At 39.2% G+C, this 13,935-nt stretch overlaps 1 protein-coding gene across 3 annotated transcripts in view; it reads right to left on the minus strand.

The window, feature by feature from the left end:
- Window positions 1-1,782: 1,782 nt before the first annotated feature.
- The window catches only part of LOC126355824 (rho guanine nucleotide exchange factor 10), a 483,616-nt gene continuing 471,463 nt past the window's right edge, over window positions 1,783-13,935 (minus strand). For all 3 annotated transcript variants that reach the window (XM_050006270.1, XM_050006272.1, XM_050006271.1), the window contains 3 exons: window positions 10,818-10,952; window positions 10,107-10,404; window positions 1,783-4,717 (listed from right to left, as the gene is read on the minus strand). In XM_050006270.1, the coding sequence (XP_049862227.1) occupies window positions 4,014-4,717; window positions 10,107-10,404; window positions 10,818-10,952 (1,137 nt within the window). In that variant the 3' untranslated portion in view covers window positions 1,783-4,013. The remainder of the gene's footprint in view (window positions 4,718-10,106; window positions 10,405-10,817; window positions 10,953-13,935) is intronic.

Below are 13,935 nucleotides of genomic sequence, written 5' to 3' on the forward strand. Positions count from 1 at the left end.
CAATTTTTTCTCCACATTTTAACAGTTGTTATGCCAACCCCTACCTCACTTGGAATGTTGTGAAGGGACTCACCTTTATGTAATCTTAAAAGCACTTTCAGTTTCTCCTTTAAAAAGAGTGTCACATGTTCAGTTTATTTGATCCCTAATTTATTTTTACACACTTAAATATGAAAGAATATTTGTCACTAATTTATAAAACAAATTCATGTACAATAACATTTGCTGATCACATTAGAAATGAGCTGTTTCATAATAAAACTGAATGAACTATCCCATCTATCAATAGTCAACTGTCCACTGATCCATTTTGGAAACCAAACACTGGAAATGGGATAGTCAGACTAAGCTGGGAGTCAGAACAACAGATGTCAGATTAGCGAGGTTCTACTGTAATTAACTCTCAGTTTTGAAGCACAGGTCTGAACTCACCTGCAGTCATAACCATGATGTTTTGGTTCATCTCTAGCCCCTATCCCCTTTCCAATTTATAGATGCTTCTTTCTTCACCCTTTCTCATTTTATGGCTGTATGTTTCGGAAACTCCACTGCATTCTTTCTTCATTATTTACAGACATTTGTCACTAGCATCACCACCGTCTAACTTTTCAGCACAAATAACAAAATAAATCAATTAAAGCAAAGAGTAGGAGACAATATCATTTATTCTCTCTGTTTATAACAGTGCTGAAAATTTAAAATTTCAAGAAGTTCAAATCTTTCATAAGTGTAGGATCTCTATTCAGTTGAGGTGATACAATGGCTGCATAACAATGCAAAAAGTGCTAGAATGTATGTGATTTCTCTATATCATGATTGGCCTGTGCGTTTAAAGCACAAAATCAAAAGAACAGTCCTGTCACAAAATGGACATTTGTGAGTTTCTCAGTATTCCCATTCAATAAGAAGGTATGAATGAAGTAGAAATACCTAGGCAAGATCACCATGAATAAAAGTTTGGACAAAGAACGACTTCCAGAAAGACTACAGAACCTTGAACAATCTACTAAAACATTCCTTTTTCAGAACATCAGCATATGTTATTTTACAACAGCTCCGAAACCAATAGTTTGCTATGCATCTGAACCCTGTTTGTTCCTGAGTGATGGTTATTCAAGCAAATGGATGAAAAAAGTTTGAGTAAGAATATATTTGGTTTTTTCAACACGTAATCCTAAACCACAATGACCTGGCTTACGAGCACAAGGAAAAGAGCTTCAAGCATCAGAAATTAAGAGTAAAGATAAATTGAGACGAACTACCAAGACAAAAAAGTTGTTCCCCCTCAATAGGGGAGTGCAGACATACACACTCAAAATGAAAGATGGGAATTTCAAGTCCAGGCGAAAGCAAAGCTCGCTGCCAAATGCAAGAAGCTAATGTCAACAAATAATCAGTTTGCATTCAGTAAGAAGTAATAGACGATACATAGCAGGTCAAGGTACCAGAAAGAGCTTCTCTTTCTTCCTCCTTACAGGTCAGTACGGGCTAAGTAGGAACTATCAGACTACAAAGAGAAGGCATTATATTACATTACGAGTCTAACAGTATAGAATTCTGCATCACATTCCTTCTACGTCATAGAAGCATTTCTAAATGTGTAACAGTGTGTGTGTGTGTGTGTGTGTGTGTGTTATTTTCAGGTATGGACATTTTTCCATTTTTCCTTCTGTAGTATTAGAAATTTATTTTGGGTATCTCAGATGTGAGCACCAAATAAAATTACACAGTTATCATAACTAAACAATTAGGAAGGTAGTGTGATAAAAATTACAGACAACATTAAAAATGTTAAATTTTTATTGTGTAACAAACTGTAATTTATGCAATGAGGAATCTCAGTGATGTAACAGTTTTATGTCAAATAATAGATTTTGTTTCTGGATTGTTCACTGAAAAAGTCTATTAAACAAAAAGATATGCAGAAATATACAATGAACTGCCAACATTATTTTTTTTGTTTCAAAACATGAGATTAAATAAGAGTCATCTCGAAATGATAGTTCATTTAAATTTTAAATACTGCAATAACTTACATCTTAGTCTTAAATCTAGTAACTTTGGATAAATGCTTTAAAATAGATTTTTAAAAAATTAATTATAATACACTGTGTACATGGAAAATGTAATAAGTGATTTTATCAACATCTCACTTTCATATACAGATATTTAATTGGCTGCAGTTAACCAGTTTTGGTAACACTTTTCAAGTTCCTTGTTAACTCTGTAACACTTCATCATGTTTGTCATTTTGTGCAGTACTTCTATTGTGCAACAAAAATACAGAAGAAAGCATGAAGATCTGAGGGAGCAGTATTCACAAAATAAAGAACCAAATCAAGTTTGATAATATTAAGACATTCACAGAAAAGTAATTATGTGAAAATCCTTCATAATATGTTTTGTAGCTGATAGCTATGTTAATGTTTACTGCGGAGACTGTACCAAATGTAACTGAACTTTTAACTTAAGCCATATGAATGAAATAATGCTTTTCATCTTAAAAAAAAAAAAATCATTTTCAATCAAATTTGTACTTTCTTTATTATAGATACATATCAGAAAAAGAAGAAACTTTTAGAGGCTCGACAGAAAATAGTTTGTGCATATACATTCAGTGTGCCTCCATGTATGATTCTGACAAGAAATGTGCAGTAACAGATAAATATTAGAGAACCATGAAAATGTTTTAGATGATGGGATGACGGCAGAATGAGAACAAACAATGTATAGGTGTTGCCCAATGTTTTTCAGTTCAAGTGGATCTCATGCCTCTACCACAAAACCAAACTTCCATTAGCAATTCATAATTAAACGTGCCTCAAAAAGCAGAATAATTCTGAAGGGGCAGTGTACACATCAGCTGTCATTGAAAATGAGCTTTTATTATCACAGATGGTAAATAAAACAGAACTTTTAAGCTACACAATATGATAAAATTTTCAACTGCACCGTCACTGTGTACACCCACTATTTACGAGTGAAGTACACATCGCAAAGTGTTTTACAAAACCTAATCACAGTGACACCCTTGGAAATGTGGTATATAAACATTTCTAAATAACAAGTTTACTAATTAATAATTTGGTGAAGGAAAGACAGACGAGGAACTATCCTCCTGGTTTTGCAACCTCCTCCACGCATGTATTCAGTCTTAAGATTAAAGCAAAATTCTGTAGCATCATGACAAAGGAAAAAAGGGGAAGATGTACAAGAGTGATCATGAGAGCCAGCAGTAGCTCAGGAGCCACTTTGTAGCATTAATTTGGCCCACAAGTAAGCAAGTTTCTGAAAACTATAACTGACATAACAATTCAAACATCTCAGTCATATACAATAACTTAGAAATGTTAGCGTTCTTTGAAACTGTTGAGCAGTCCAGTATAAAAACCACAAAAGGCAGCGAATAAGAGATCTTTATCCATTATATGGGAAGGGAGGGAGGATTGTGGTCCACTGCATTACACTGAACTGCCATCTACACAAATAAGGAACCAAATGACTTTAAGCACTGAACATTTTTCTAATTCAGTTCAACAGAGACTTACATGTCATCAAAAACATTTATCAGCAGATACTGCTGGATAAGTAATAACATTCCTGCTATCTATTTACATATGTGCAACATCAACAGTATTACACATATCATCACAAATGCACAGCAAAAGCGTAAACCATTACCTCTCTGTTCTGACACCAGAGCATCTTCATAATTAATGTCAGCTCTCAGAGAGAGAAATTTCACTTTTATTTTTTACAGGTACCCAGGATTAATAAGGACAACCGAAGTTCTTAAGTATAACAAAAACATCTCAGTTGGCTTTCGCTATAATTAACATGACCAGTTGGTGGCCTGAACCCAATGGGGCATGACAGCTCTTACACCTCAATTCTTAAGAAGACAACCAGGTCGTAAGAGCCCTCTGGTCCTGCCATTCATATACTTACATACCAGCAAAGGTATGTGATAAACATGCTCAAATTCACATAACATGAAACTTCTCAGTGTACTGTCACAGTTTCATTTCCCAGATTACAATATGTGCATCATTACTGTTTGGTTCTGGACCCCCTTTGCCCTGTTGCCTCCAGTTGACATAGCCACGTCCACCCATTAGTGTGACAACTGTGCGCCGAGGAACAGCACCTGGATCGTGGGGCGGCGGAGGCTGGCGTGGTTCGGGATCGGGTGGCAATGGAATTGGTGTTGGAGGACACTGAACAAGATTGTCAACCGGTCGGCTGGCATCTTCAGATCCCGACGATGTTGACGCTCGTGAGTCGACAGACCACGAGGACAAGTCCAAAGATCTGGGTCGACCTGCTGCTAAAAGGAGCCTACGATCTAGAGTGCTCACACGACCTGGCACTGCTGCCAGCTCGGGGTCGCTGCGCCGGAGTGAACCGTAACCAGCATCTGTTGCCGTACCACCTACGCCACCATCTGTAACACCTCCTGTGCCAGCTCGTCCTTCACCCTCATAGTCCCGCACATACATCAGTTCTCCATACAGTCCGTACACGTCACATCCATCACCAGAAGCAGATGAAGCAGCTGAGCCACCTCCTAGTCCCCGAGGAAGTGTCTTCGAACCACGAGCGAGTGGGTCGATATCCCTCGGTCTTCGACGCCTTAGTACAACAGGGCTCCCAAGATGCACATCATTTCGTATTGCAGATGATGACGATGATGTCTCCGACGATAAGTCACCTCCACCTGTGGGATAATGTACATGTATTTAATTTTTGTGATATTAGTTCTAATTGTTACGAAAGAAGAGGAAGAAGAAGAAGAAGAAAGAAAGAAACACATTTTGGAAAGATCTTTTATGTGCAACAACATGTACGCTGCATATTTTCGTACTACAACGAATTTCACCAAACACATGTTAATTTCCGAAGCACTGAAATACGGATTCCAATGTACTTTTGTAAGCCAATCACAGCTCATGTCACATGATCTCGCCAGCCAATGACATCAGATATTCAGAGCATAGGACACGTGATGTAGTCAGCCAATAGTAATATCACTGCTATGCAGTGTAAACACACAAATTGGAAAAGTTAATGACTTAAATTAATGTACACGAAAAGCTAAGCCTTCACATACATTGCTGGTCTTTTTTAACAAATGTTTAGCGTATGTTACACTAAGATACATCACAAATGTGCCAGTAAAATTTTGAACAATGGCAATATGTCTGGTCTTCTGGGCTCAAAATTATTCCAAGTGGTTGGTACTTTCCCCGCGACCTCTTCAACATGGTTTCATTTCAGCAGGCGCATGGGCAGTTACGATGACATAAGAACCCCGTATGTTCCTACACATACAGCATTAAGAGTTCTTACATATCATCATAAAAGAAATGGGACATAAGTGGATACTCCAAGATCGTAGGAAATTCGTAAAGCATACCAAAATGCATAATTCGGTTTAAAGGACACACTCATATGTCCAGATTTACAATTAAGTAGGCCCCAACCTGATGTTAGGCTTTTTAGTGCAGTTTTTTGGAATGCAGATTTTCTTGGAGTACCAGTACTGTACTGTCTACCATGTTTGGTTCTTTATTATGTTATAATGCAGTATATGCCAGAAGATGAAAATGTGCACTTGAAATTCAGCGAACAGTTGAAACTAGCCAATAGTGTGGAATGAAACATTTTGTTTCTTATAAATTGACTGCATCTGCAGAAACGATTAATAAAAGTCCGTTTATTTAGCAAACTAACAAAACTAACTTCTTTGTTGTGCAAGGCAATTAATGCTTGACTGCCAAAAATGTGGAAATAAAATAAAATCAGAAAACTGAAACTACTAACAACTTTAGCCTTCTGTAAGTAAGTGAATGTATTTTAATTCACTTGATAGCTGCCAGTCACAGAAATCAGTTTTATTTTCGTGTGATGTGTGAACGGTGAACAAAGAGAAAGCAGTAAAATCATCAAATGTAAACACAGGTCACTATCCCCCTCCCCACTACAACCCAGATTGCTCTGCACATGCGCAAATCTGGCAGCTTAGATGTGGCAGAAAATTTTTTCTGGCTAGCATGACTGTTCCTTGATACTGCTACAGCCACACTTCAAGTAACCAGAAGCGGAACTTACTGTTTATACGCGACTCAATTGTGCATGCACAGGAGACCACTGGCAACTGCTCAAAACGAACTTAATGTAAACAGTTATGACGTCACGCTCATTGGAAGTAGTTAACTATTACGAAATATTCTATTATCTTCGTCCTAAAGTCTTTTACAAGTTTTGCTTTAGGCAGGCACTTGTATGTGCACTGTATGTTGTTGTAAATGGTCCTTTCCAACTTAAATTTTATTCTGGTTTTATTCTGTCATTTACGTTTTATTGCTGCAGTATCATTCTGCAGTAGTGGGAGACAGTAAAGTTCTTTGTTAGACTATCAGTTCTTACCAGTCAAAATTAAAAAAATCTAACTCAAGACTAAAACAATGAAAAATTCCAGGGTTTTTCCCAGATTTCCTGATTGTCCTGAAGTGTATACACTCTGCTGTAACAGTGGTGATCTTTGGTTCAGTATTTCCAGAAAGTTCAAAATTTGATAACAGTCAGACAAGTAGACACCAAACTTGATATTCTTGTTCATTAAATACGAGGTTGGTTTGATTAGTCTTGTAAAAAAGCAAGAAAAAAATACTGATTTTGAATTAGTCCTCAGGAATCCGAAAAACCAATGGGCATCAAAAAATTACTTGACAAAATGGTCTTTAGTACAATAAAAAAACCAGCCAAGGTTGGAAATTTCGGTTTTTTTTATTTTATTTGCAACTTTGGCTGATTTTTCAGTGTGCTGATTAGCAAGAGTTGCTGATCTGCAGTTATTCCAGTATGTCGGAAGTTCATAAAATAGTCTTTGCCTTTTTTCATGCGCTTTAACCAGTGTTGTTCATTGTCCTGATTGTCATTTTGACTCTGCTGTGTAATAATGGATCCAAGTTTCATAAAATAGTCACAAATAGGTGCAAAAGGTCTTGCAGATTGTGATTAAACATCGACAGACATTGTGCTGAGATGTTGTGCCAAATGCACTTTTGGCCGACTGCTAGCAATTGCAGCGCCCACCTCACACAGAGCTTCTTCACAGCCAAATCCTCATGCAAGATATTATGCATGCACTCAGTTGAGAATCTTAATGTCTCAGAAATCTCACGAATATTTGTTCGGCAGTCTTGCATTACTATATCACGATTCCCTTTGTGGTGACTTCAATTGGATGGCCAGAGTGCAATCAATGCCTTCAGTGCTTGTCCAACCACATTTAAATTCATTAATCCAAAAGTAAATGGTCCACGTGTACTTCATTCATTTATGTTTTGATCTGTGAGGCAGTTCAACCTTTCAAATGAGAATGTTTAATAGTACCACGAACCTTCGTTTTTTCCATTTTCAACCCCAGTTGACCAAATCCATACTTTCATGGAAATTTACTCAACTTATCAAATCATCCTCTTAAGAGGAAACTGAGAGGTGACAGAAAGAAATAAAGAAAGGTAGCAGACATGGTAAGGGACATTTGGGTTACTTAAACCAAGAACAGAAGGGAGGTAAAATAGTTCTTGAATAGTGATTTTACTTTTTGCTTCCCTTATGAATTTACTCAAATGTGTTTGATAGCTTTGTCTCATTTACACTGTGCTGCTTTTTGATAACTTGAAATAGAAAGACATCTGTAAATCACTCAAGTTCTAGTGATTGCACCACAGAAATTTCAAGCAGTTTCTGAATTAAAAAAAGCCAGTTGTGTACATACCGGCAAGGTACTTCATGTTAATCACACTTTTGTCTATACTTTTATCACTTCACTGAGCAGTATTTAACTATGATGATGTGAAGAGGCTCACTCAAAACAAATAGTGTTGTGCTTAATATATAATATTAACCACTTACACAATCCAGTGATCATACTACAGCATAAATTATACAAAGACTGACCTATATAAATATTATTTTGGTAAAGAGAAAATAGCCAACCCATACAGACGCAACAACTGGGAAGTAACCGCTTTTGTGTCATTTACGAGTTACTAATCAGGAGCGAATTTTAAACTAATAGCTACAGTAGTCGCGTTTTCGTTTTTGAAAGTAAGCCAATTTTGTGACATATTACAAGTTCCTAATCAGGGGCAAATTATTTAGTTTCACCTGAGTGCTTCAGTAGTTAGGTTTTCGAATATCTGCTTATTACTATACACAGCTCCTGCATTTCCACCAGGGTCTAGAGTAGAGCTGCACAGCAAGTGCCGATAGTCCGTTTATCTGCATAGTTTAGTTTTCCACGGTCTTTAGTATGGACAGGGACTGAGAGTGTTGTCTGTGGATCCAAGCCGAGTTAATGACACTTCGCTCTGGGCTTCAGGCTGTGATGGCTTTCGTTACACAGCTTGAGGCTGCAGTGGATGGGCACCACTGTTGTGGGCTGGCAGCACATTTTGTATTACCGCAAAATATGGGAGACAGTTTCACAGAAATGATACAGGATTTGGGCAGCAAATCATTAAAAGAAAGGCGTTGCGACGGAATCTTCTCACGAAATTCCAATCACCAACTTTCTCCTCCAAATGCAAAAATATTTTGTTGACACTGACCTACATAGGGAGGAACGATCACCACGATAAAATAAGGGAAATCGGAGCTCGTACGGAGAGATACAGGTGTTCATTTTTCCATGTGCTATATGAGTTTGAAATAATAGAGAATTGTGAAGGTGGTTCGATTAACCCTCTGCCAGGCACCTGAATGTGATTTGCAGAGTATCCATGTAGACGTAGATGAAAAACACTGGGCTTGACATTAGTTTTGAAACAACTCTGCAAAATTGGATGATGATCAATGACTGTGGAGTACAATCTTGCAAACTTCAGATAGCATGATTTAAGAGCAATTCCATATATGCATACATACATACATATATTAAAAACAAAGATTCCAAGACTTACCAAGCGGGAAAGCGCCGGCAGACAGGCACATGAACAAAACACACAAACACACACACAGAGAATTACGAGCTTTCGCAACTGGCAGTTGCTTCGTCAGGAAAGAGGGAAGGAGAGGGAAAAATGAAAGGATGTGGGTTTTAAGGGAGAGGGTAAGGAGTCATTCCAATCTCGGGAGCGGAAAGACTTGCCTTAGGGGAAAAAAAAGGACAGGTGTACACTCGCACACACACACACACACACACACATATCCATCCGCACATACACAGACACAAGCAGACATATTTTGGTGTTGGGGGGAGTGGAGCTGGAAGTGGGAGATTGAGTAGATGGGAGAGACTGGGTCTGTGTGCAATGAGAGGAGGTTGAGGTTTGTTGGAAAGGTTGTGGAGGGTGAGTGAGTTGCCTTTCCGGAGGTGGGAAACCAGGAGATTGGATATGTCTGCTTGTGTCTGTGTATGTGCGGATGGATATGTGTGTGTGTGTGTGTGCGCGAGTGTACACCTGTCCTTTTTTTTCCCCTAAGGGAAGTCTTTCCGCTCCCAGGACTGGAATGACTCCTTACCCTCTCCCTTAAAACCCACATCCTTTCATTTTTCCCTCTCCTTCCCTCTTTCCTGACGAAGCAACTGCCAGTTGCGAAAGCTCGTAATTCTCTGTGTGTGTTTGTGTGTTTTGTTCATGTGCCTGTCTGCCGGCGCTTTCCCGCTTGGTAAGTCTTGGAACCTTTGTTTTTAATATATTTTTCCCATGTGGAAGTTTCTTTCTATTTTATTTACATACATACATACATACATGAAATGTGAGCAAGAGAATGGTCCAGCTGTTGATAAGCTTCAGTATGGTGCTTGTTATCGCGGTCATTACACCTTTCATTTTCCTTTATTTGACTTGTCAAAAACAGCTTTCCATTTAGGATACTATCAATCTGATCTGAACTACTGTACCACCTCTTTAATTTTGATGTAACCTGTAGTCCTCACTTTTATAATAAAATAGGGAAAGGAATGACCAGAATCTAAGATTCTGAACAATAGGCACCAATTTAATCAATTGAACCAAAATATTCTACTGCCATCAATTACCACTAGTCTAATATTTTAGTCATATGTAACATAACATCAAAAATTTTCTTACCAACAGAAGCAGGTGACTGCTGATTCTGGGGTTCTTGATGTGTAAATTCTTTGTTGCTGCGAGGCTGCAGCGCCAGCAGGAATGAAATAGGACCAAAATGGGCATGATATGAAATGTTAACACGCCCCGAGATGATGGGCACACCTTCAAGTCGAGGCAGAGGCACCGTCAGGCAGACACCAGCATCTGTGCCGACCCACAGTAAACCCTTACAAGCCATAAGGGCCGTTACCGTTACAGGTCCTCCATTCCCACTGCCTCGAGGGAGGCATGCAATATTTGAAGCTATGTTGATGTCCTGAAATCAAATGTATCTATTGTATTATGATACCAAGGATTTACACGCACAAACAGACAGAGCTGGTAGATAAATAACTGATTGAAAATATAAAATGTAAATTCTAAGTGTAAAACATAAGCACTAATAACAACAATGTAAGCATATACAGGAGGTCCACAGCAAGCCCATCTTACTGAAAATTAGTATCTTCTTTTCGAACTGATAGCCCCTTTCTTAGCGGAACACAAAAGCTATAAAAAAGAAGAACAAACTTTCTTCTGTACATCTTTTACATTCTAATAGAAGGCAGAGACCGGGTAATGTAACTTATATTTCAGATATGCTACATGTGTCCTTGGCTTCATGACTGCTTGGTAGACACTCCTGCACTGCCATATTATTGTTTTAACTATTGGAAATATCTTTCGTACCTGGAGATGCTTGAAGGTCTCTGTGTGGTACAGGCATATCGTGCTGGAATTTTTTAAAGATATCCACAATCCAATACCAGAATGTGCCATCAGATTCACACTGCCAACATGTTCGTGTTGCACACTGAAGTTTTTCTGTACAGATGAAAGATTTTGAAGATGTTAAAATAAGTGTAACACACACATTATGGTTAAACATAAATCACATACATCTAAAAAGACTGTTTCTTTTGTTTCATTATGTCTAACCATATTCTCAAGTCTTGTTCTTTTGTATTTGCCCTATGAAATCTATTCAACACACTAAGATAATGAGTTAATAAATTTAATACATCAGTTGCAGGGGAAAAGAAATATGAATGGCCTAGAACTTCACTACACAGTTTGATATTATGCCACCTTTTTAATCTTCTCATAGCCCATTTGCAAAATGTATAAATTTATTAATAGAATACATTGCCGATGTGCTTTGGGAAATTAAGTGCTCGCAAATAGTGAAATAAGATTTCGCGAGTGTGTTTGTGACCTATATAGAGAGAAGCGTCATTAACCTTTAAAACAAACGTAGAAAAGGAGGGGATTTCTATCAAACTCAACAAAATGCATTTTTTCAAGAGTTATAGTAGTCTCTGTGAATCATATCAAAGCAAAATTTAAATGCAACTCAAACCCTTAAATATATTTGAAATGTAAGATTTCAAATGCTAGCTCAGTACAGCACGTACTCTGCTCTGCAAAACTTAAGGATGAGAGGGATAATATACTGTAACATATTAACTACTTCGTGGATAGGATATGCAGGAGCATTTTGCCAGAGGTATCCCAGTCATACACACAAAGTTGGACGTCAAATCGCTCGAGATCAGTGTGCCAACGGTGCCAAATGGAGCTGGTCCCACAAGATGAGACTATTTTAGGAGTGGGGAAAGGCAGTGCTTGTGTCAAGCAGCAAGCGGTGATGTTCTTCATTACAACATTGTCCAAACACAGTGACTTCACGTGGGGAAGAGTCATCAGGAAGCTGGAAAGATGATAAAGTGTGATGCGTCTTGTCCAGCAGTTTGGTACTGTTCACAGCACTGTTTCACTTGAATGGGCAGCATTCCAAACCACTGGCACTGCTGCTTGAAAGATAGGTGGTGGCCAACCATCGTCAATTACAGCTGCAGGACTACAACATTGTGCAATAGGCAAGAGGGGACCCATGTCAAACAGTAGATGCAATTGTGAGGAATGGGCAGCATTCCAAACCACTGGCACTGCTGCTTGAAAGATAGGTGGTGGCCAACCATCGTCAATTACAGCTGCAGGACTACAACATTGTGCAATAGGCAAGAGGGGACCCATGTCAAACAGTAGATGCAATTGTGAGCACATTTAACAGGTTGGCAAGGCACGGAATCTCTCACTCCACAGCAGCACGGTGACTGCATGGTGGTGATCTCTTTGCCTGATGACCAGTGAGTTGTGTTGTGTTGACACATTAGGAGCAGCATTTGCTGTGGTGTCAAGAGCACAGGGACTGGTCCAGTGAGGAATGGGGTCGTGCTCTTCTCGGGTGAGAGCAGATTCAGTCCGAGTAGCAATAATGGACTACCCTCATATGGGAAGAGATGGAACATGTAATGCACGCAGGAACATGATCGTTTTGGTGGTCCTGGTGTTATTGAGTGGGGGAGGCAAAATGTTGCGTGGGCTTACTGATCTACAAGTCTTTGAATCCTGTACACTCACTGGTCAATGCTATTGTGACACTGTACTCCTTCCAGACATACATCTTTTCAGTGGTGCATTCAGCCATGACTTCATTTTTTATGACAGTGCATGACCACATTGAACAGTGCAGCTGGAGCAACTCTTGGAATGAGAGGATATTTGGCAAATGGACTGGCTCGCCTGACCCCGATTTAAATCCCACCGAGCACACGTGGAATGCATTGGAGAGACATACTGCATGATGTACACTTGCACCAACAGTCATTTGGTGTTAGTCAAGGTATGGAATGCCTTACCACAACAACCCGTTATCAACCTTGTGGCCAGCACAGGAGTACGTTACAGAATACAGAACATACAGTGATATTCGCCGTGATCGCGCACCCTACCAAAAATCATGAACTGGTATCACTGTGACTCCAGAGTAAGTATTGTACTTAAAGTGTCATTTCTGTTCGTCTCATTGTGTATTTCTTTCAGTTACCTACTGTACTACACTGTAGCAGTTATTTCTCTGTTTGCTCCAACTTTTATCGAGCTATGTAACCTGTCAGTAACACATCATGCTACAGTTACTTTCATTCTTAAGTTTTGCACACCAGTTTATATTAACAGTTTTATATAACATGAGAAAACAAAATGATCATTGTCCAGTGAGAATGCACTGCTGCTCCAGCCCGCAACGGATTCTGCAGTGGAAGTGCAAGCACTGGAGAAATATTCACTGACTATCTCACAAATAACCACCATTGTCACTGTCTGATATTCTCAGGTAGTATCCAGACGTGTCTGTGACGCTGAGTGTCACAGACTACACAAGCCCTTAACTTCGCCCCATTAGCTGTAGGTGTCAAAAGTTGGAGTTTGTATGGAGACAACTCGACATCGTGGCATCACTGGTTCACCTGCTAGGCGACTTTCCTTCTGTTGACGACTACCTCCCTGGCGGGTCACATGTCGAGCCTGGGCTAGGCCTTGCCCACCTACACTGTTGCTGTTTACAAGTCCTTGTCTCAATACTACTAATCACCATCCAGTGTGGACATATGGCTTTGCCTTAGAACATGCCGGGTACTAGAGTTTATCGCTGTCTGTTTCACTATGTTGTCACTGTAATCACCGTCTTCCCTATCAGTGGTATGACGCAACAGCATTTCATGCAAGTGTGGACATCAGCAGCTGTGGCTTCCCGCATGTTGACATCATCAATATGATGCACACTCGCGGCCCTATGCCTCACTCAAGCCAATAACCTATCCTCTGGCTAAAACTCTGCCCTTGTAAATGGCATGAGTAAACCATTATTTAATTAGGGTTGTTATAGTGACAGTTCACTTTTTGAGTACAGTTACTATTGCACCTGTAGCCCACATTAAGGTGAGAAGACGGCACTTTATTCTGG

The sequence above is a fragment of the Schistocerca gregaria genome, chromosome 3, assembly GCF_023897955.1.
Source record: "Schistocerca gregaria isolate iqSchGreg1 chromosome 3, iqSchGreg1.2, whole genome shotgun sequence".
Taxonomy (NCBI): Eukaryota; Metazoa; Arthropoda; class Insecta; order Orthoptera; family Acrididae; genus Schistocerca; species Schistocerca gregaria.